The sequence below is a fragment of the Aquarana catesbeiana genome, linkage group LG03, assembly GCF_042186555.1.
Source record: "Aquarana catesbeiana isolate 2022-GZ linkage group LG03, ASM4218655v1, whole genome shotgun sequence".
Lineage (NCBI taxonomy): Eukaryota > Metazoa > Chordata > Amphibia > Anura > Ranidae > Aquarana > Aquarana catesbeiana.
The window spans coordinates 188170458-188195448 of NC_133326.1; the positions used below are offsets into that span (position 1 = coordinate 188170458).

The 24991-nt window shown below is 46.2% G+C and overlaps 1 protein-coding gene across 3 annotated transcripts in view; it reads right to left on the reverse strand.

Moving 5' to 3' along the window:
* ATXN7L1 (ataxin 7 like 1) overlaps nt 1-15871 on the reverse strand; it is a 208627-nt gene extending 192756 nt beyond the window's left edge. For 2 of the 3 annotated variants that reach the window (XR_012242831.1, XM_073619651.1), the window contains exons 1-2: nt 15587-15850; nt 15108-15176 (exon numbers count right to left, since the gene is read on the reverse strand). Coding sequence is in view for 2 of the 3 variants with exons in the window: in XM_073619651.1 (XP_073475752.1) it covers nt 15108-15176; nt 15587-15830 (313 nt within the window). In the remaining variant the exon portion in view is untranslated. Of the gene's footprint in view, nt 1-15107; nt 15177-15586 lie in introns of all 3 variants that reach the window. The other variant, XM_073619654.1, reaches the window with a different exon arrangement.
* Between the last annotated feature and the right edge of the window lie 9120 nt (nt 15872-24991).

Consider the following 24991-nt stretch of genomic DNA (forward strand, 5'->3'; position numbering starts at 1 on the left):
ATGCAGGGCATTGGACAAAGCACTGGGGACAAAAGGGATGTGAAATAATTTCATACAGTACTGTAATCTGTAAGATTACAGTACTGCGTTATGATTTTTACATTTTTTTTAATTTGCCGCCAGGCTCCGCACCCGTGCGTCGCGCCGCTCGCAGGGAACGGAGCCCGGCACGGAGAGGCATCGGAGGAGACAGAGTCCACGGACACTGCGGGGGACATCGTAGGATCCTGGGGACAAGGTAAGTAACGCCACACCAGGATCCTGCAATGTAATCCCGAGTGTGGCTCGGGGTTACTGCTAATGGGACTGAAATTTAACCCCGAGCCACACTCGGGATTAATGTCAGGGAGGCTACGGAAACCAGGCAGTGAAGCCTACTGCGCTGCGCTTTCTAATTGGTCCGGAGGCAGAGGAAGGAGGAGGGGGCCAAACTTCTGAGAGACGGCGCCGCAGCCCCCGTCTCCCGGAAGTGGGGAACGGCACCTGTCAAAAAACAGGTACCCGTCCCCCCTCCCCCCTGAAAGGTGCCAAATTTGGCACCGGGGGGGTGGAGACGGATAAGCAGAAGCACTTTTGAGTGGAACTCCACTCTAAGTGGTTAAACTGACCTCATTTACAGACCAAAGTTCATTCCTTTGATCTAAAAGAACTAGGAGATACATGGTTTCTCTTTATCGCTGTTGATAAACCTTTGCTGGCTGAGTTTGTTTTCTTTTCTTTTGACAGCTCTGAGCAGAGAATGCTTCTGCACTTGTTTAACATGAATCGGGGAAATACTAAGATCGTGATGGGGGTTGAATCTCGATAAAGATTTTTTAACGATTAATCGTGCAGCTGTACCATGGTGATGCACATGTGAACAGTTATGACTCCAGTGATTTGACCAGCTTGCCATTTTAGTTGAGAGCATGAGGCAAATGTGACAGTTATCATTCATGGCATGCCTTGAATGTAACATTTTTTTAAACCATTTAGTTCCACTTTAAATCCCTGTTCACACTGATGCAAATTCTAGGTGGATTTGGTCTGATCCAAATGGCATAGATTCGCATGCTAAAAAAGAAAAAAAAAAGAAAAAAGAAAAATGGTTTGCAATGAAAGAAATTAACATCTATGCAGTGCGATTCTGATTCATTTAAAAAAAAAAAAAAAAAAAAAGGAGTCTTGTGTGAGTTTAGTGCAGGTTCGGTGCAAATTTTAATCTCCAGCTATGCCAAATTCCCTCAGAAATCGCACTAAAATCTCACCTGTCACAACAGAAATCACACTGTGAAACTGCATCAAGTCTGGAAAACGTAAATCGATGGGTTTCGCTTTTTAACAATGAGAGGCTGACCGCTCCTACAGCTAAATGTGGCCTTTCACATGTAATCATTAAATGGAGCGATTACCTGTGAAAGATCAGCTCTGGATGTGGACGGCCTGCTTCCAAGACCAACCATTCACAGGCAATCGCTCCACATCCCAGGAGGCTCTAAGGCCAGTCTTCCTGCAGTCTGTGGTTAGCGCTGGACTTTCTGAACTGGCAAGTGTGTGTGTTTCTTAAAGTGTACTTTATACTCACTACCCCCCCCCCCCCCCCCCCCGCACGTTTAAGTTACCCAACCTCCCAGCATATCCAGCGTTGTCCTGCTGAGATCCACTTCTTCTCTACAACCCCCTTGGTTAAGCCAAGTGCCTGGCCCAACCCCAGTGAAGGACTATGCCTCCTGGGATATAAGACGTACATATCCCAGCAGGCGATGCAGGCAAAGTGCATGTCAAATGCCTAGATGAACAACGTGCAGGGGGGCCAGGCCTTTTTGTTTTTTACAAAAAAATAAAGGCCCAATTTCTGCAGCGGATAGGAGGCGTGGATGGGAGGTAACATGACCTGGAGGGCGAAGTTCTGCTTTAAAAGTCAGTAGCTACAGTACTTGTAGCTGCTGACATTAATGGCCCGTACACATGATCCGAATATCGTACAAAAACTGTCATCCAAGGAAGAATCTATGATTTTCGGATCGTGTGTACACTACTTTCGAGAGCCGATCATGACAGTTCATCTAATATTATTCGATTGGACAAGCACGAAAATTTTCCTCGTACGATACCAGATCGTACAATTTTCGTTTAGTCAGTATAGTTGTCGTCCGAAAATACAATACAAATACATTAGAACACATGACATCACTTCTGATTTTTTTTTCTGTAGTATGAGAATTTTCATGACTTTAGTTACCTATTCAATTTCTACTTGCGACTATTAAGCGGAAAAAAGTCGTACGATCTGTCGTATTATATTCGGATCGTGTGTATGGGCCATTAGTTTTCCCATAGCTGGGTGACGTTCCTCTTTAATTTATTGATACTAAAAGACTTGCTCCATAGAAGAGAGAATTCACAAAAGATGAAACCTAAATGGTAAACCTTGCTTTATAATTTTTTTGTGGTTCAAAAAGTGTACAATGTGCTGATACTGCCATTTTATATACAGACACAGGAAACCCACTGAATGACATAAGGCTTGCCATTCAAGTGACAATGAAAAACCACATGGAATATACAAAAAAACAATCAACATAAAATTGGTAGAGCAAGCTTAAATAGCTATGCGGCAGCTTAAAGGGAGATGCAAATGAATATAATACTAAGCGGTACTACTGAAGAGGAGAGACGCGGCTACATTTTGGAAAACATCATAATGCGTGTCCAGAACTTCATATATTTTTCATAAAAGATGGCTGTAGGCTCCAGGTAAGATAATTTCATTGCTGACTAGTCAATAGAACCTGACTGGAAATAGAGGCTATTATAGGAGTAAATTGGTGTGTCACTCTGAAAGCCAGCATTTCCATTTTTTAGAACATCGACAGTTCTTGACATTTTTTACACCAAATGATCACGGTAAGTGCATACGCAGTGCAGGATTTGACAGCACTGACACAGATCACAGATCTCCAAAATCACACTGTTTACATTTTAAAGTAAAAACTTGGGAAAACAATCTGTGGCTGACGACTAATCCTGAAAACGGCAGTAGCTCGTTGCAATCGTTCAAGATAGAACAACTGTCAAAGACGTCACAATATACATTGCTCCCTGAGACACTACTGTAATGCCGCGTACACACGGTCGGACTTTTCGTCTACAAAAGTCCAACGGATGCTGACGGACTAAAGCTGGCTGGTAATCCGATCGTGTGTGGGCTTCTACGGACTTTCAACTGACTTTTTCAGCCTCAAATCCGACGGACTTTAGATTTGAAACATGCTTCAAATCTTTCCGACGGACTCGAGTCCGGTCGAAAAATCCGCTCGTCTGTATGCTAGTCTGACGGACAAAAACCCACGCTAGGGCAGCTATTGGCTACTGGCTATCAACTTCCTTATTTTAGTCCGGTGTACGTCATCACGTAAGAATTCGACGGACTTTTGTGTGATCGTGTGTAGGCAAGTCTGTTCGTTAGAAAGTCCGCCGCAAGTCCGTCGAAAGTCCGTTGAAAGTCTGTCGGACAGGCTGTCGGACTTTTGTAGCTGAAAAGTCCGACCGTGTGTACGCCCCATAAGAATCTGGAGCATGCCTTATTCATTTACAGTAGTTACAAGGCCTCGACCATGTCATTTCCATAGCGGCATAATGATTTTTTAACAAATGGACCCAAAATGCTTTCTGAACTACAAACAACTTCTTGTCAGGGTACCCATGCTCTGAAGCACACAGGATCAGGCTTAATAAGGCAAAAAGTAATTTACAATTGCATTGCCCTAAATAACGATGCACATCATCATTGCTCTTTGCCCATCCTAAAGTACACCCCCAATCACATTGAGACGTTTTACAGGCGCTTCTGCTCTAAAAATAGCACCTAAAAAACGCGTGTAAACTGCCTCTTCTGCAGCCCCAGTGTGAAAGCCTGAGTGCTTTCACACTCGAGTGGTGCGCTTGCAGGACAGGAAAAAAAGTCCTGCAAGCAGCACCTTTGGGGCGGTGCGGGAGCGCTGTATTTATTAAACCGCCCCTGCTATTGAAATCAATGGCCAGCGCTGCCGAAGCACCTACAAAGCGGTTCGGCAGCGGCGCTTTTAACCTTTTTAGCGCAGCTAAAATGAAAGTAAAGCGCCGCTAAAATTAGCGGCGCTTTACCGCTATTACTGCCAGCGTCTCAGCGTGAACGCGCCGATGGCAATGTCATTTCAAAAGTCATCTTCTATATTTTTTAATCTGAAGCTTTTATTAAAATAATGCCCGGTGATTCTGCCAAGATGTTTTTGTTTAGGCACGTCCTGTTATAGGGTGACAACGCTCTGAGGTTGATTTACTTAAAGCTGAAACCCGATGTCTGCAGGTCCTCTCACATCATCACGTACAATGCAGAGCCTCTAGCATTGCACTGGACCTGAGAAAGCTGATGGACAATCCACAGCCAAAGCGTAGGAGAGTGTACGAGAGCACAGACTGCAAGAGGAACAGAGGAAAAGGTAAGCAAAACTGCTTTTTTGGCCACCTAGACCCAAACAAAGCATTTAACCTTGGCAGTGCAGGGAGCAGCCCCACTACAAAAGAGCATTTTTCATTTTTCTGAAGACAGGCTTTAAAATGGTTGTGTGTCAAAATACCAAGGAATAGCGCCCAATAACTTATATATATATATATATTTATATTTATATTACGCACAAATGTGTAGCTGCCCCTTTAAGAGGTGAACCTGTCACCTGGAAACTTAAAAAAAAATGTGTGTAAAGGAAGTGCTCATACATTTGTGTAAATAAATTAAATAAAGTTTAAAACAACTTGTCATAAACTATAATGACTAATGTTAAAAAAATCAATCCAATGCAATGACAAACAATGTAAATCAATAAAGAAAAAAGTCCAACGTGACAAATCCCAAACACCAGAATGTGCGCTTCTATAGGTGAGTATCTTCTAGTTCTTTCACCACAAGTGCTCAAAGGATAGGTGGCAACTCACCAGAGGTGTTTGGCCCTTTTCACAGGATGGCCAAAATGCGTCCTGAAGACATCAAGTACAGTGAAACGTACATCATAGTGGGGGATTCGTCACTTCCTGGGCCCCGTGTGACAATCCATCTGGTCTACCACCCAGAGCAAGGCGTGAATCGCACGCTAGCGCTGGGGTAACAAGCCACATCTGCACATGCTGTAAACACCTAGTGCTGGGACACAGGCACAGTTACATGTGAGTGCAATCTTTTACTACTTGTTTTTACACAACTAATAAATCTACTACACCATGAAGCCCTTCTAACTGTGTCTCCTGTGGAGTCATTACACACATCCTAGCCCTACCCTGAGGGAACATTGAAGTGGGGTGGCAACAGCCGTGGAATCTGGTTTTCCAAATGTGCTTTTTGACCATTCTGTAAAAAGGGTCAAACACCTCTGGTGAGTTGCCACCTATCCTTTGAGCACTCGTGGTGAAAGAACCAGAAGATACTCACCCATAGAAGCACGCATTCTGGTGTGGCATGTAAGGGGGCGAGGAGTGCTTAAAGCGGAAGTTCCATTTTTGGGTGGAACTCTGCTTTAAGTGGTTAAACGGACCTCATTTAAAAGAATCAAAGGATACTTTGTTTATAGTTATCTCCCAGCGCTGACAATGTTGATAAACATTTGCTGGCTTTTTTTTTGGACAGCTATGAGCGAGCAGAAAACGGCTCTGCACTTACATGAATGAATCATGGAAATGCTGGATTTAAGATCGTGAGGGGGGTTGAATTGAGATCGTGATTTTTTTAATGGTTAATCATGCAGCTCTAGTCTGTAGTGGTATTCTGACCACCACTGTAAGGGGCATCCTTCCCACTGGCCACCAACGTAAGTGGCATGTTTTCAATTGACCCAAACTGGTTTTAGTAAGAATTCCCTGAGATCTGAAAATTATTTTAGAGATTCCTTTGGAGTAAAACGCTTGCAAAGAAAAGAGCCTATTTGCCTTCAGTAAATGAACCTCTCTGTCCATCTTCCAATTGTGTCCCTACATTGTCATTATGACATGGGCTTCCAATGGAGATTACAGTGGTCATTTCAACCCACATTGCACAGACACAGTCTACTGCTGTCACTACAGAAAACGCACACTGAAAAAAATGCCATGTAGCCATCACTAAGGAGAGACTGCAGAAATATAGGAAGCAACAAAGGGCAACCCCCCCCCCCCCCTTTAAGACGTAAGGGTATTTACATGAATCTTCCAGGACAGCTACTTGAGAGATGATTGGCTCCGCCCTCTACAGGAAACACAAATCAGACACAATTTAAAAGGCCCCTCCCTCTCCTCTGACCCTCAGATGTTTGAAGATCAAGTAAACCTCCACCAAAAGTGCACTCGGCAGAAGACTAACAGAAACTCACTAAAACACCACCACCAAGTAAACAAAGGAGACCAATGAATACAGAATAGGGTGGGAATATAGACACTGTCCTGGAAGATTCATGGAAATACCTTTACCGGTAAGTGTAACGGAGGTTTTCCCCCCTCATCTTCCAGGACAGCTACTTGAGAGGATAAGCAAGATTCTATACCTTAGGGAGGGACAACAGCCTGAACTACTTTCCTACAAAAGGAGAGGTACTGGCTGGTGAGCATTTGGATTCTAAAATGCTTGATAAACACATGAGAGGAGGACCAGCTTTAGAAATTTCTTCCCATGATGCTCCCGCTCTTTCTGTCCATGATGTGGCCATGGAGCTCGTTGAATGAGCTCTAATTCTGGAAGGAGGGATGCAACCTGAATCTCTGTAAGCTTCACAAATAGCTTCCCTAATCCATGTGGAAATGGAACTTCTAGATGCTTTGGTCCCCTTCTTGGGGCCACTGAACAACACTAAAAGTTGGGAGGATCTCCTAAACTCACTAGACTTTTCTTGATAAAGCAGAAGACAACTTTTCACATCCAAAAAACTAAATCTTTACTCTTCTGCATTCTTGGGAGAGGAACAAAAACTAGGAAGAACTACCTCCTGAGACCTGTGAAAGCTGGAAGAAACTTTGGGTAATTACAAAGGATCGGGCCTAATCGCTACCCTGTCCTCTAAAATCCTCAGGAAAGGGTCCTTATAGGAAAGAGACTCTAGATCAGAAATCCTTGTTCCTGACGTTATAGCCAAAAGAAAGGAGATTTTTAAGAAAATCAATTTCAGAGAAGCCTCATGCAAAGGCTCAAAAGGAGAACCAGTCAGAGCATTTAATAATAACGACAGATACCAGGGAGGAATCTGTTTAATAGCCCTGGGTGTACGTCTAGATCTGGCTGAAAGTAACCTCTTGATCAAAGGGTTCTCAGCTAGTCTTTTTTTCTGTAAACAAAAATAGGGCAGTAACCGGAACCCTAAGGGTGCTAACAGAAAGTCCTTTCTCTACTCCCCTCTGTAAAAAATCTAATATAGGGAGTAGAAAAATAATCTATTCCAGTCTTATACTGCCGGGAAACAAAAGTTTTCCAAACTTTCCCATAGATCTTTCTTGTGACAAACTTGTCCAGGATAGTCTCAATAACCCTCTCTGAACACCCTCTTAGCTGTAGCATGCGCCGCTTAGCCTCCAGGCTGTCAAATGGAAGGTCTGAGGGTTTGGATGGAGCACTGGCCCCTGACGGAGAAGATCCCTCCATTCCAGCAGGGGCCAGGGGGGTTCTATTGAGAGAGCTCTCAGCGAGGAGAACCAACTCCTCCTGGGCCACCAAGGGCCAATTAGGATAACTTCTGCTTGGTCCTGAAAAATTTTCCGAACTACTAGCGGTAAGAGGGGAAATAGAAGGAAGGCGTAGGCCAGAGTGAAACCCCACGGGAAGGAGAGTGCATCTGTCCCTAAGGACTTTGTCTCTCTTTCCAGTGAGAAGAAAGCTGGTAGTTTTTTCTTGAGACTGGATGCAAAAAGATCCACTGTGGGAAGGCCCCACTTTAGCACGATCTCCTGTCTTGATTCAGTTCCCAGCTGCTGGCACTGATGTTTACTCTGCTCAGATAGTCCGCCAGAACATTTGCCGTCCCACTGCGCACTGCCCTGACTAAAGAGACATTGTCCTCTGCCCAGGACAGAATCTGCTGGGTTAAGAATAGAAGAGTATCCGAGCTAGTGCCCCCTTGCTTGATTAGGTACGCCATGGTCATGGCATTGTCCGAAAAAATCAACAGGTCCTTTGAATTGACCCGCTCCTCCAGAGCAATTAAAGCCTTCCCCACTGCTAATAGTTTTCTGAAATACGACGAGCAGCATGCTTCCTCCGGCAGCCAGGCTCCCTGGGCCTGCCAGTCCCCTGAGTGAGCATCCCAACCCCACAGACAGGCATCTGTAGTAATTTTTATTGGGAAATGCGGTGCCCAGTCCTTCACTTCCCGGAATTTTTGATCTTCCGGAACAGGAGAAATAACTCCCTCTGTTTACCACATTGTAATCAGATTCACCATGGCCTGCCGTCTCCCTTGGTCCCTCGGCAGATGGGTAAGAAAAAAACACTGGGGAGGGGGGCTTTTGAATTCCAATCTGTAACCTCTTTCTATCATTTGGAGGATAAAGGGATTGTTGTAAATCTCTGCACATTCCTTGACAAAATGGAACAATCTCCCTCCTACCCCTGCTCTGGCGTCACTGGGGATTTTTGGTAGGGGCTGAAGGTGCAAAGAGTCCCCACCTTTGCTTGTCTTTGTTAAAAGACCATTTTATCTTTGCCTGTCGCCTATTGGCCTTAAAATTAGCTTTTTGTTTTGGAAGCCATGAAAAGGCCTCTTATTCTGGGGCTTATTCCTTTGAGACGAGCTAGGAGTTCCTCTAAGGAAGATCCCGAATAAGAGCTTGCCCTCAAGGGCTATGCCGCAGAGTTTATTCTTGGAGGTAAGACCACCTTCCCAAGATTTCAGCCAAATGGCCCATCTAGCTGAATGAGTGCTGAAGTTCTGGCTACAGATTTTACAGAATCTGCCGCTGCATCACCCAAAAATGCAGCTGACTTGGCAATAAGGGGAAGAGAATCCCTGATCTCCTCTATGGGGGTGTCGGAGGAAAGAAGGTCACCCAGACGTTGGACCCACACATCTAAATTCCTAGCCACACAGGTGGACGTTACAGCTGGCCCTAAAGAAAAAGCAGCAGCATCCCAGATCTTACATAATAATGAGTCGGCTTTCCTATCCATCTGATCCTTAAGGACTCCAGAGTCCTCAAATGAAAGATCTGACACTTGTGACATAGGAGCATCTAATCTAGGACATTTGAAGAAAACTTCCTCAAAATCAGACTGAAAGGGAAACCTTTTATGCCCTCTAGACGAACAACCTTTTTTCACGTCCCTGAGTGAATGATGCACAGGAAAAGATCTAGACTTCCATACAATCTTCACAAAATAGTTTTTTACAACTATCAGAAAGCCTGACTCTACAGTTCCCACATTTTTTCTTTACGGGTTTGTCAACCTAGAAAAAAAACAGAAAATAAAACCATAAAAAAAGCTTGTACAGAACCCCCTGCTGCAGTAGCTCTTTATCCACAGACAAGGGCTTACCTTGGAGGCAGTATTGGACCCAGATGCTACCGCTGGCTCAACTCGAACGGGTGCTCCATCCTCAGTCCTGTCCTCAAATTCCATAGAGGAGAACGAAGACCAACTGGAGAGACTCCTCTAACTGCCGCTGCACCACTAAACTAGCCTGTCCTGCGTCTGGCAGACTGTTTCCAAAGCAGCTAATCCCCTGCATTGTACCACGCTGAGATCCCTTAAGAAACAGGGTCCCGGAAGTGCTTCATGTGACTTCAGGGTTCCAGCGCCATCTTGCCGAGTCACCGGAAGTCCTCTGACGCCATTTTAGTACACCCAAAGCGGGGAAGACACGAGGAAGAAGTCTCTCAACACAGCTAGATGCTGGACATGGAAGGGAGTTGCCGCAGCTAAACCACTAGGGAGGCAAGTAACCAAAACATACATGGAGCCCTTCTTGGTCTAAAAAAATATAGAAAAACACCCCAGACATGGTCACAACCAGTCCTGGATATCACCATAGAAGGCGGGGGTCCACCAACCACAGTTACCAGACCTATGAAAAATAAACATTACGGTGTACTCCTGGAGGGTCTGGAAACACAAAACTACTGAGGGTCAGAGGAGAGGGAGGGGCCTTTTAAATTGAGTCCGATTTATGTTTCCTGTAGAGGGCGGAGCCAAACATCTCTCAAGTAGCTGGTGGGGAAATAATGTTTGTTTAATATACGCATTGTTTTAGCAAATGAAGGCTGGTGTCAGACAGGCAATTTCGACGCTTGTGACAGATCACCAAGAGGCTGCCTGTCTGGCCCTATGGAATCTCTTCCATCGCTAGTGATTGAGATTCAGCAGCATTTGTGGCCAGCGAGGGAGTGATTCCAGAGACATAAGTCGAAGGTAAAGTCACCTGTCTAACATCAGCCTAAAGCTGGCCATATACTCTTAACACTCTCCGACAACAAAACCATGGAATTTTGTTCGAAGGTTGTTGGCTCCAACTTGTCTTGCATACACACGGTCACACAAATGTTGGCCAACAATTACGAACGTGGTGACGTACCACGAGCCAAGAAAGAGGAAGTTCAATAGCCAGTGCGGCTCCTTCTGCTTGATTCTGAGCATGCGTGAACTTTTGTGCGTTGGACTTGTGTACACACGATCGGAACTTCCGACAACAAAGTTTTGTTGGCGGAAAATTTGAGAACCTGCTAGCCAACATTTGTTGGCGGAAAGTCTGACAACAAATGTTCGATGGAGCATACACACGGTTGGTTGCAGCTAACAAGCTCACATCCAACATTTGTTGTCGGAAAATCCGATCGTGTGTACGGGGCATTAGAATCTAACAAATTCTTTTATCCATGCTAAACAGCACAGGACAGATTTGCCTGCTGGGCTGTTAGACTACTGGAACAGTAGCCACATCTGATTGGATGCAGTTGCTGTGCAGCCAACAAATTTCCAGCTCTTTCATTTTTCAATCAATAGATGGCTGCGAGGGGGCCGACAGGGCCACCAACTAAGCAAATTTCGACTGGTTCATCAGGAAGCAGCCAAAATTTGTGCAGTGTAAGGCCAGCTTAAATGATATTAACTTAGGGGGTACATCAACCTTAAAGGATAAGTTCACCTTCGGGAACATGTTACATATGCCACCCATTTTTAGGGGCGAACATGTAACATGTACCTGCTCCTGCAACCACTCGGCGATCCACTGTTTCTGTTAGACAGCAGTACAGAGAGAAGTTCCCTGTACCAACTGTCACTTTTTGAAAAGAGCGCAGCCATGCGGAGCTTCACCCATGGCATTCATTCACAGTGTTCTGACAAAGGCATAATGAGCTAGTATGCATCGCATATAGCTCATTATGTAATACCTACCTTAGATCGAAGCTGTTGCAACGGTCCCTGCACACCACTGTGACCGTGACCGGCGACAGGTCTCCCGGAATTATTTACGGGTTCGCGGGCTCCGGCGCTGCGATTGGCCGGAGCCATGATGACGTCACTCCCGCGGGAGCCGCCGGTTTATGGCATGGCTAGTGAAGAAACGTCGCGAGTGGGCCCTTTCTTCAGTGCGCATGTGTCAATGATGTTGGCACATACGGATACAGTGAATATCCCCTTAAACTGTGCAAGTTTAGGAGATTTTCACAGTACCTACAGGTAAAAAGTGGTGTAACAGGGTTTACAACCACTTTAACACCATTATGTATTTATTTAAAAAATTAAAATGCCAAAAATGTACTCACAAACATGAGAAGATCCAAAGCATTGATATATATATAGATTGATTGATATATATATATATATATAGATATATATATATATATATCTATATATATATATATATATCAATCACAATTCCAGCATCAGGGATGTCAAGTCTCTGTAGTAGGACAGCTGACGCATTTCATGAGGCAGGCTCCCTTCCTCAGAGCTTTTTAATTAACACATAATGTTAAAGGTAATACACTAGGTGATTGCACACTCCTGCTTTTCATTGTAGCCCTCTCTGGCTGTATAGTAGGCTTTAGTTAGGTGGCTGGAGGGGTGGCACAACTGCCTGTTTTTACCCCCCACCCTGGCCTGCCTGTGTGAGACCCAAGGCTACATTTACACCGGCAATTTAGACTGGTGCGAATAGTAGCAGCAGGAATCAGAGACTCCTGCTGCAGCTCTAAGCGGATAGGTGCAGCTGCCGGCCCCATTCACTATAATGACAGGTCGGCGGCACCGCAGCTATTCACAGCTCTCTGCGCCAGGCAGCGATCACCACACGTAATCGCCAATCAAGTGAACAGTCACGAATAGCTGCAGGCACCGCAACCTGTCAAAGTGAATGAGGCCCGGTGACCACACCTACCTAATATCTCATTCCTGTCGCTACTATTCATAGTGGCCCTAATGACCGGTGTGGATGTAGCCTTAGAGAAGTTCCCAATGCAAGGCCTGCCATTATAGTGAATGAGGCTGGCGGTAGCTGTGGGCGACACAACATGCCATTATAGTGAATGAGGCTGGCGGTAGCTGTGGGTGCCACAACCTGCCATTATAGTGAATGAGGCTGGCGGTAGCTGTGGGTGCCACAACCTGCCAACCTTAATAGGGCCAGTGGCCGCACCTACCTAATCTCTGATTCCTGTCGCTACTTTTCATAGCGGCCCTAACGATCGGTGTGAATGTAGCTGAAGGCTACTTTCACACTGAGGCGCTTTACATGCACTATATCGCTAAAAATAGCGCCTGTAAAGCACCTCTCCTCTCACTCTAGTGTGAAATCCCAAGGGCATTCACACTGGAGCAGTGCACTGGCAGGATGCTCAAAAAAGTCCTGCAAGCAGCATCTTTGAGGCGCTGTAGGAGCGGTGTATACACCGCTCCTACAGCGCCGCTACCCATTGTAATCAATGGGCAGCGGCGCTGTGTTGCAGGCGCTTTTAACCCTTTTTCGGCCGTTAGAGGAGGTTAAAAGTGCCCCGCTAGCGGCCGCCCCAATGTGCCCTTAGAGAATTTCCAAATACACAGCGCGTCATAGTGAATGAGGCCGGCGATAGCTGCGGGCGCCACTACCTGTCATATTGAATTGGGCCGGTGGCCACACCTACTTCATCTCTGATTCCTGTCACTACTATTCATAGAGGCCCTAATGACTGGTGTAAATGTAGCCTTAGAGAAGTTCCCAATACATGGCCAGGCATTATAGTGAATGAGGCTGGCCGTAGTTGCAAGCGCCGTGACCTGTCATAGTGAATGGGGCCGGTTGCAGCACCTACCTAATCTCTGATTCCCGACGCTACTATTTGCAGTGGCCCTAATGACTGGTGTAAATGTAGCCTTAGAGAAGCTCCCAATACACGACCTGTCATTATAGTGAATGAGGCCCGCGGTAGCTGCGGGCGCCACGACCTGTCATTATAGTGAACAAGGACAGCGGTAGCTGCAGGCGCCATGACCTGTCATTATAGTGAATGAGGCTGGCGGTAGCTGCGGGCGCAATGACCTGTCATTATAGTGAACGAGGCCGGCGGTAGCTGCGGGCGCCATGACCTGTCAGTATAGCAAATGAGGCCGGCAGTAGCTGCGGGCACCGTGACCTGTCATTATAGCGAATGAGGCCGGCGGTAGCTGCGGACGCCGTGACCTTTCATTATAGCGAATGAGGTCGGCGGTAGCCGAGGGCGCCTTGACCTGTCATTATAGCAAATGAGGCCAGTGGTAGCTGCGGGCGCCGTGACCTGTCATTATAGCGAATGAGGTCAGCGTAAGCTGCAGGTGCCGTGACCTGTCATTATAGCGAATGAGGCCAGGGGGTAGCTGAGGGCGCCGTGACCTGTTATTATAGTGAATGAGGCCGGGGGTAGCCGAGGGTGCCGTGACCTGTTATTATAGTGAATGAGGCCGGGGGTAGCCGAGGGTGCCGTGACCTGTCATTATAGTGAATGAGGCCGGGGGTAGCCGAGGGTGTCCTGACCTGTCATTATAGCGAATGAGGCTCGGGGTAGCTGAAGGCACCCTGACCTGTCATTATAGCGAATGAGGCTGGGGGTAGCCGAGGGCGCCGTGACCTGTCATTATAGTGAATGAGGCCGGGGGTAGCCGAGGACGCCCTGACCTGTCATTATAGTGAATGAGGCCGGGGGTAGCCGAGGACGCCCTGACCTGTCATTACAGTGAATGAGGCCGGGGGTAGCCGAGGGCGCCCTGACCTGTCATTATAGTGAATGAGGCCGGGGGTAGCCGAGGGCGCCCTGACCTGTCATTATAGCGAATGAGGCCGGGGGTAGCCGAGGGCGCCCTGACCTGTCATTACAGTGAATGAGGACGGGGGTAGCCGAGGGCGCCCTGACCTGTCATTATAGCGAATGAGGCCGGGGGTAGCCGAGGGCGCCCTGACCTGTCATTACAGTGAATGAGGACGGGGGTAGCCGAGGGCACCCTGACCTGTCATTATAGCGAATGAGGCTGGGGGTAGCCGAGGGCGCCGTGACCTGTCATTATAGTGAATGAGGCCGGGGGTAGCCGAGGACGCCCTGACCTGTCATTACAGTGAATGAGGACGGGGGTAGCCGAGGGCGCCCTGACCTGTCATTATAGTGAATGAGGCCGGGGGTAGCCGAGGGCGCCCTGACCTGTCATTATAGTGAATGAGGCCGGGGGTAGCCGAGGGCGCCCTGACCTGTCATTATAGCGAATGAGGCCGGGGGTAGCCGAGGGCGCCCTGACCTGTCATTATAGTGAATGAGGCTGAGGGCGCCCTGACCTGTCATTATAGTGAATGAGGCCAGGGGTAGCTGAGGGCGCCCTGACCTGTCATCAACATCCTGTTGCTACTATTCATATCGGCCCTTATGGCAGGTGTGAATGTAGCCTTAGAGAACTTCCCAACGCACGTCCTGTCGAAGGCACTTGAGTATGGTCGGGAAGCGCCGCACCATTGATCTAAAGGAGACAGTACATTCAAACTGGAACGTGTACGCCGCGCTTAATTCTACAAGCACACAGGTAGCTCACGCACTTTCTCCGCGACATCCACACAAGCGCCCCTGACAGCGGCGTCATACAGCCGTCCAGACCAACAATGCGATTGAAGGCCATAGACGGTATACACATTCGGGATCGGACTTACCCTCTTTATTTAGCCTCATAACCTCCCTGCTTTTTCCACCCTCTTTTCCAGTCTCTTCTACATCTACATCTGTGGAGGAAAAGAGAAGCCAAAGTCATGATGTACATCTGAGTAAATGTAAACAGTAATGTGTGTCATGTCCCCCTCCCCCAGGGCTGAGATGAGGGCTGCCCATCTGAGTGTAGGGATTGTGTAGGGATTGTATAGGGAGCCCAGGAAGGTCCAGTGTATGGAATAGACAGCCAGCAGTAAAGGATGGGCCTCTTCTCTATAGACACACTCAGTAGACTGCCAGGCTCCCTGTGTCTATGGAGGAACCTTCCCAGTGGAAGGACTAGGACTGAGGACAGCAGGGAGCAGCCTCTCACTTTTATTTCCTCCAAATACCCATCTAGATGTGTCTATAGAAAGCCAGGCTGCTGGGGGCTGATGGATCGGCTACACAGCGGATGGCCAGGCGGATGGGGCCGTGTTCTTACTGTCGGAGCAGTGGATTTTTGCGGCGTCGATCCAGATGGACCACGGTTTGCCCAGAAAAGCCTCCGGACTGGGCACTTTGCGATCCAGTGTCGCCATTGCTCTTCCTTCTTGTTGCTTTTCCTTTCCTTCGGAAGCGGAGCGACACGGGATTCGAGGCTCTGTGACGTCATCTTCGGAACGTTCCGACATTGAGCTGAGTGAAGGGGAGGGGGAAGCCGAGCGACTGTGTCTCTGATCCTCCATACTCGTGGTTGGCAAGCCCGCTCTGCGCGCTGTGCCGCCGGTGGGCCGGAGAGGGCGCCAGAGAGAGCGGCTTGCCTTCAGGAGAGCGGAGTACGCCGCTCTGGTCGGGCTGGTGACATGACAGTTGACACTCTCTGACTGGAATAACCTGAAGACCTGACAGTTGTCATGAGGGAAGAGCACGGCTTAGGGCCCCTTCCTACAAATATGATATGCTTTTTCCAGTAGTTTTTCATATCACGTTTTAGGGCTCATTTACACTTACATCGGCTTCAACACACATTGACGTCTAGTTTACACTTCAGTGGGGCTCCGATGAGCCTTTGGTGAGGCTTCAGTGGGGCTCCGATGAGCCTTTGGTGAGGCTTGTTGAAGCCCCATCGGAGCTCATCGGAGCCCCACTGAAGCCTCACCAAAGGCTCATCGGAGCCCCACTGAAGTGTAAACAAGGCTTCGGACGCGCTTTGTTAAAGCTCTCTGAACGCTAGTCACAAAATAAAATGGTTAGCTTACAGTCCTGTTTACACCTGCTTTGGCTTTGCTTCAAACATTATACCTCATGTAGCTTTAGTGGTGCTTCAAAGCATCTTCAAAGCCTCAATAAAAGTCTATGGAAAAGCTCGCTTGAAGCCTCAACATAGGCTCATCGAATCCCCACTGAAGCCTCACCAAAGGCTCATCGGAGCCCCACTGAAGCCTCACCAAAGGCTCATCGGAGCCCCACTGAAGCCTCACCAAAGGCTCATCGGAGCCCCACTGAAGCCTCACCAAAGGCTCATCGGAGCCCCACTGAAACCTCAACAAAGGCTCATCGGAGCCCCACTGAAGCCTCACCAAAGGCTCATCGAAGCCCCACTGAAGCCTCACCAAAGGCTCATCGGAGCCCCACTGAAGCCTCACCAAAGGCTCATCGGAGCCCCACTGAAGCCTCACCAAAGGCTCATCGAAGTCCCACTGAAGCCTGACCAAAGGCTCATCGAAGTCCCACTGAAGCCTCACCAAAGGCTCATGGAAGCCTCACTGAAGCCTCACCAAAGGCTCATCGAAGTCCCACTGAAGCCTCACCAAAGGCTCATCGAAGCCTCACTGAAGCGCCAAAAGCAAGGTGTAAACAGGACTGTAAGCTAACCATTTAGTGACAGGAGCTTTGACTGGCGTTCAGAGAGCTTTATCAAAGCCTGTCCGAAGCCATGTTTTGAAGCAAGTGTAAACTAGGGTTGCCACCTCATCCCTTTAAACCCAAACACATATTAATTACACAGGTTCTGAGGCTAATTTAATGCAGCTAAGGCACCAAGTGAATTTAATTACCACCTTAACCACTTTGCGCCCGCGCTATAGCCAAAAGATGGCTACAGCACGGACGCCAATTTCCGGGAGGGCGTCCCTGGATGTCTTCCTGTTTACTTCCGTGATGCGCGCTCCCACGAGCGCGTATGGGGGACATTCTGTGCTGGCCATGTCCCTTGGACACAGCCAGTCACAGATCGCTGTAAATGGCCAATCACAGTGGCCGTTTACAGCACTACAAAAATCTTCATTTTGCAAAGAATTGTGGAAAAAAATGTTAACATCAAAAACCTCACCATGCATCTTATTAAATACCTTGGAATGTCTACTTTCAACAAAGGGGTCATTTGGGGGGTATTTGTACTTTCCTGACTTGTTCGGGTCGCAAGAAATGAGATAGGCCACCAGTACATCAGGTGTGATCAATTTTTTATGATTTGCACCACAGCTTGTAGACTCTATAACTTTCACAAAGACCAAATAATATCCACTAATTTGGGTTATTTTTACCAAAGATATGTAGCAGTATAAATTGTGGCCAAAATGTATGAAAAAAAATCAATAATTTGCAAAATTTTATCACAGAAACTAAGAAAAATGCAATATAGCGCAAAAAATAAAAAACCCAGAGGTGATCAAATACCACCAAAAGAAAGCTCTATTTGTATGAAAAAAAGGACAAAAAATTCATTTGGGTACAGTATTACATGACAGAGTAATTCAAAGTGTGAGAGCACTGAAAGCTGAAAATTGGTCTGGGCAGGAGGGGGGTTTACGTGCCCAGTTGTCAAGTGGTCAATCAGCCACAGAACCTGTGTAATTTATATGTGTTTAGTTTTAAGGGGATGAGGTGGCAACCCTAGTGTAAATGAGCACTTAGGGCTCATTTACACTTGCTTCGTCTTTTGCTTGGTGCTTTGATGAGGCTTTGGTGGGGCTTCGATGAGGCTTCGGTGGAGGTTCGGTGGGGCTCCGAGCGAGCTTTACCATAGACTTTTATGGAGGCTTAGAAGACGCTTTGAAGCACCACTGAAGCTACATGAGGTATAATTTTAGAAGCAAAGCAAAAGCAGGTGTAAACAGGACTGTAAGCTAACCATTTTATTTAGTGACAGGAGCTTTGACTGGCGTCCAGAGAGCTTTAAAAAAGAATGTCGGAAGTCTTGTTGAAGCCGCAGCAAGTGTAAATGAGCCCTAATGGCTTCAAAACAAGGCTTCGGACAGGCTTTGTTAAAGTTCTCTGAATGCTAGTCAAAGCCCCTGTCACTAAATAAAATAGTTAGCTTACAGTCCTGTTTACACCTGCTTTTGCTTTGCTTCAAAAATTATACCTCGTGTAGCTTCAGTGGTGCTTCAAAGCGTCTTCAAAGCCTCCATAGAAGTCTATGGACACACCTGTTTTTGCTTATTTTTGCTTCGGCTTCGTTTAAAAAATACCCCATGTAGCTTCAAAGCCTCCATAGAAGTCTATGGCAAAGCTTGCTTGAAGCCCCACGGAAGCCTCATCGAAGTTTCATCTAGGCACCAAGCAAAAGCAAGGTGTAAACAGGACTGTAAGCTAAGCTAACCATTTTATTTAGTGACAGGAGTTTTGACTGGCGTCCAGAGAGCTTTAATAAAGCGCACCCGAAGCCATGTTTTAAAGCAAGCATAAACTAGCCCTAACTGACAATTGTCCGGTTGTGCGACGCTGTACCCAAATAAAATGTATGTTCTTTCTTTCCCACAAACTTTCTTTTGGTGGTATTTGATCACCACTGCGTTTTTTATTTTTTGACCTATAAACAACAAAAGATCTCCAATTTTGAAAAAAAACAACAATATTTTTTACTTTCTGCTATAAAACAACCGGTCCCATCACTTAGTGGCAAATAGAAGAGAGAAGAAATGGAAACAGTGACAGATTTTATCTTCATAGGCTCCACGATCATGGCAGACGGTGACTGGTTCACATTGACGCTACTTTGAAATCGCGCTACTTCACAGTTGCGCGATTTCAAAGTAGCAAGGTCAGCGCAATTTCAGCTGCTGCTTTATGCACAGATGTCTATTGAAGTTGCACCTGAAATTGGCAAAAGTAGTGCAGGAACTGCAAAATCGGTGTCGATTGGAACAGTTCCATTGCCTCCAATAGGCTGCGACTTGATCTTGATCTCTCAAATCGCATGACAAATCGCTCCAATGTGAACCTAGGCTAAGAGATGCTTGCTTCTTGGGAGGAAAGCAATGGCAAACCTAGATAACATTATAAAAAGCAGAGACATCACCCTACCGACAAAGTGCCATATAGTCAAAGCTATGGTATTTCCAGTAGTAGCCTATGGCTGTAAACGTTGGACCACAAGGAAGGCTGAACGCCAAAGAATTTATGCTTTTGAACTTTGGTGTTGGAGAAGACTCTTGAAGGTCTCTTGGATGGCAAGAAGATCAAACCAGTCAATCCTGAAGGAAGTCAACCCTGAATATTCGCTGGAAGGACAGATCCTGAAGCTGAAACTCGAAAACTTTGGCCACCTAATGCGAAGAGAGGACTCATTGGAAAAGACCCTGATGCTGGGATAAATGGAAGGAAAAATGAGAAGTGGATGACAGAAAACAAGATGGATAGATAGCATCATCGAAACAATGAACGTGAAGTTAGGTAAAACTTAAAGATGGAAGTTTACTTCCTCTTTAAGCAAGCTCCGGGAGGCAGTGGAGGACAGAAAAGCCTGGTGCACTATGGTCCATGAGGTCACGAATCTGCTGTCTCGGATAAGGGTCTGGTATGGATTTTGGGGGGGACCCTAACGCCATTTTTAAAACAATTTTGGCGTGGAAATCCCCTTAAAATCCACACCAGACCCAAAGGGCCTGGTATGGATTCTGTGGGGGACCCCATGCTGTTTTTTTTTTTTTTTTAATTTTGGCGTGGAGTTCCCCTTAGTTCCCCAAAGGGCTTGGTATGGACTGGGGGGGAACTCACGCGTTTTTTTTTTCATTGATTTTTATCTATATTGCCGAGATCCGGCAATACATTACAGCCGCGAGCAATTTTAAATGCCATTTTTCCTTTGGAAATGTAATTTTGCTGCAGCACAGTAAAACGCATGAGAAATATGCGCCACTTTACAGGCAGACTAAGGGGACCCCCCAGGCACAATATTTAACCGGTTCAATACAGGGCATTTTTACCCCCTTCCTTCCCAGACCAATTTTTAGTTTTCAGCGCTATCGCACTTTAAACGTCAATTGCACTGTCGTGCGACATTGTACCCAAACAAAATTGACGTCCTTTTTTCCACACAAATAGAGCTTTCTTTTGGTGGTATTTGATCACCTCTGCGGTTTTTATTTTTTGCGCTATAAACAAAAGAAGAGCGACAATTTTGAAAAAACACAATATTTTTTACTTGTTGCTATAATAAATATCCCAATTTTTTTTAAAAAAACTAATTTTTTCCTCAGTTTCGGCCGATACGTATTCTTCTACATATTTTTGGTAAAAAAAATCGCAATAAGCGTATATTGATTGGGTTGCGCAAAAGTTATAGCGTCTACAAAATACGGGATAGATTTATGGCATTTTAAAAAAAAAAATATTTATTATTTTTTTTTAATAGTAATAGCGGCGATCGTAATTTTTTTTCGTGACTGCGACATTATGGCGGACACATCGGACACTTTTGACACAGTTTTTGGGACCATTCACATTTATACAGCGATCAATGCTATAAAATTGCATTGATTACTGTATAAATGTGACAGGCAGTGAAGGGGTTAACCACTAGAGGGACACAAGGGGTTAAATATGTTTCCTAAGGGAGTGATTCTAACTGTAGGGGGCGGGGACGTACAAGGGGAGGAGACCGATCAGTTTTCCTCTGTACTCGGAACACAGATCGGTCTCCTCTCAACTGATAGGACGTGGATCTGTGTGTTTACACACACAGATCCACGGTCCTGCCCGGTTAACGGGCAATCGCGGGTGCCTGGCGGACATCGCGGCCGCCGGGCACACACACCGGATCCCATCTGTGGACGTCATATTACTATGGCCGGGTAGGGAAGTGGTTAAAGGAATATTTCATTTTTATTGTTTCACTTTAAGCATTTTTAAAATCGCTGCTCCTGAAAAAAACAGCCGTTTTAAAAACTTTGTTTTGCATTGATACATGTCCACTGGGGCAGTACCTGGGTCCCCAAACAATTTTTATGGCAATAACTTGCATATATATATATATATATATATATATATATAAGCCTTTAAAATTAACACTTTTGATTTTTCACATTTGTGTCCCGTAGACTCTAACAGTGTTCGCACAAATTTTTTGTCTGTTCGCATGTTCTGGTGCGAACCGAACTGGCGGGTGTTCGGCTCATCCCTACTCATCACATGCAGCCTTATCAGTGCCCATCAAATTCAGTCTCACCAGTGCCCAACAATGCACCCTCACCAGTGCCCATCAAATGCAGCTTATCAATGCCCATTAAATGCAGCCACATCAGTGCCCATCAATGCAGCCTCATCACTGCCCATCAAATGCAGCCTCACCAGTGCCCATCAAATGCAGCCTCACCAGTGCCCATGAAATGCAGCCTTATCAGTGCCCATGAAATGCAGCCTTATCAGTGCCCATCAAATGCAGCCTTACCAGTACCCATCAAATGCAAATGCAGCCTCACCAGTGCCCATCAAATGCAGCCTTATCAGTGCCTATCAAATGCAGCCTTACCAGTACCCATCAAATGCAAATGCAGCCTCACCAGTGCCCATCAAATGCAGCCTTATCAGTACCCATCAAATGCAGCCTTACCAGTGCCCATCAAATGCAGCCTCACCAGTGCCCATCAAATGCAGCCTTATCAGTGCCCGGATCACGCAGAGCGGCAATCTCCCCCTGTGTCACGGAGCTTGGATTTGAATTGCCCAGCAGCCGCTGTCAGCAAGGTCTCACCTCCTAGACAGGCTCCTATGATAGACGTCACACTGATTCAATTTCCCGGCATTGGATCAATGTGCCATCTATCATAGGGGCCGGTCTAGGAGGCAGGACTTTGTTACAGCGGCCGCTGAACATTTCAGATCCAAGCTCCGTGACACAGCAGGAGACCGCCGCTTCGTGTACCATACACATTGAGAGGAGGAGGGAGGGGAGGACTCTGACAGGGGTGTGCCGGGATGACGTCATTGATGCAATTGCAAATTCAGCCGTTCTCTGCACCGATGCAGAATCGATTAAGGTGAATCGCGATGCATTGATTATACAATTATTTTCAACAGCCCTACTATAGTTACACTTGTAGTAGAGCGACAAAACACGGTTGAGCCATGTTTTTACCACCCCCATTGGCTACCTCTATTGGTCCATACACACAATTAAAAAATCGTACAAAAAATACTGCTTTGGAAGTGATGGCATAATAATCTGATCGTTAGTACACAGCTTTCGAGAGCCGATCACGACAGTTCATCGGATTTTTTCTGATGGGGCAAGCACGAAATTGTTTGTCATACAATACCAGATCGTACGATTTTCATTTAATCAGTACAGTTGTCATTCAAAAATACAATACAAATACACTGCAACATATTACATCACTTCCACATTTTTATTTTGTCATACAAGAATTTTTCATAAATTTGGTAAGCTCTTAAATTTTGATATGAGATTAGCATGCAAAAAAAACAGACAATCATTCGTATGATAATCTCATTGTGTGTACCAGGCGATAACCTCTAAAACCCCACATCACTGTGCTGGAACCGTGTCCAATGTGTTTGGTAGGTGGTACTAACCTCTGAATGTGATGGGGGAAATAATTGCAGTCACAGCATGTGTATACCCCCTTCTGCTGTCTTTGTAGCTTTAAATAGGAGGTAACATAAATGCTCCCCACCACCTGCCAAACACCCTCCTAATAGTGATCTGCTATGGTTCACTCTTCCGATGGCGTAGCTCATGTAAACAAGTCCCTAGACTGATCATACACTATACAATCTGATTGTACAATCTCCTTTAGATCTACTATTACCACAAGAGGCGGTCTGATATGATACAAACTAGTTAGTGTCCCAAGCTTCCTAAAGGCCTCATTCACATAGGGCCACTACATCCGTGTCCTGTGCAGGGCCATGTTTTACCAGCACTGGGAAGCCACTGGTGTTGTGTGCATCCCTGTGCCAGCAGTCACTTTCATGTCAATTGGAACACAGCAGATGCACTAACGCAATATTTCCTAATTTGACATTTGTGTGGGTGCATGTCCCCTAAAATCACCCTGGGTGCGTTTGGGGCCGTGCGCCCGCACAGATCATATTGGCAGCAGCGTCTGTGTCCATACATTCGCTGTGTCCCAACAGACATGAATAGGACTGCCAGTGTAGGGATGCAAGCACCAGTGTACAAAAAAAAAATTCAAGTGCCTCCGTTCCCCATGCATGTGTGCAAAGGCGAATGCGTGGGTGGGTGACACACGCACGCAAACAGCAATCATCCCACACATGTGAGGTATCACTGCGAACATCAAATGATGGCCATTAATTCTAGCACTAAACCTCCTCTCTAAATCTAAAGTGGTAACCTGTAAAGGCTTTTAAAGCATCACCTATAGATAGTAAAATTGACTTTGTTTGTTGATGTTGTACTGGCGTGCGCAATTTTAAAGTGTGACATGTTTGGTATTTATTTACTCGTAACGTGTAACGTCATCTTTTATGTTTTACAAAAAATAATTGGGCTATGTGTTTTTTTTTTTGCATTAGAATTAAAAAAAATATATTTTTTGTTATATATGAACAAAAAGTGCCAGAAAAAAAGTCTGGTTGTTCTCCATAGAACTCCATCCTTATCCGAGCATGCAGCCTGACAGACCAGGATAAGGGGGACGGGACAAGGATGCCCCTTCAACCATACCAGGCGACATGCCCTCAACATTTGGGGGAGTACCTTGCCAGGGAGGGGCAATGAGGCTGGCCCTGCTAGTGACTTGGAAGAAAGTAGCATATTGCATTAACTGTCCAGTTTCTTTTTTACCGAACAAAACACATATCAGGGATTTACTTGACAGAGTAGCTTTTATCTGTGACAGGAAAGTTTGAGAGGCTTTTTTTTCGTCTCAGCTAGTACTCAGCATAGCCTTGGAGGACATACCCAGACCTGCTATATTAAAGATGGAGGCTGGCCTGTAATGTGACCTTCAGTTACTGAACTCTGCTTTGACCACTTTGCAAGTGCCTAATATACTAGATTTGGAAAATTGGTAGGAGGGCTTTTGTCGTTCAGGGGAATAGTCTCTTTATGCAGAGGTGTTTCAAGACGACCTCTGTCGCAGGTGGGGAACCCTGGACATGGACCTCCTAGCTTCTGGAATCTTCAATATTAAGCAAGTTTGTCTCCAGGTCCAGAGCCTTCTGGCCATGGCAGTGGATGCTGTGGTGATGCTGTGGTGACTCTGTGGGATCACTTCACTTCGATCTGATCTAAGCTTTTCTCCTCTGAAACCCCTTCCTCATCTGCTTCGAGAGTTCGAGACGCATTCTGGAGATACTGATTGCATTGAATTGGCCTAGGAGGATGTGGTACCTGGACTTCATCTGACAGACACTCTGTGGACTCTACTAGATCACCTGGATCTTCTGTCCCTGGGACCAGTTTGCCACTCTGCTTCACTGTCACTGGTTTTAACCGCATGGCTGTTGAAACCCAGGTCCTTAGGAATAAGGGTCTATCCAATTCCATTATTTCTATGCTCCTAAAAACTAGGAAATCTACCTCTCGCAAGTTTTTTTTTATCACACTTGAAAGGCAAACTTTGCATGGTGCGAATCTAACGAATTCCATCGGAGGAGATACTCTGTGGGACTCAGCCTTTCTCCAATCTCATGT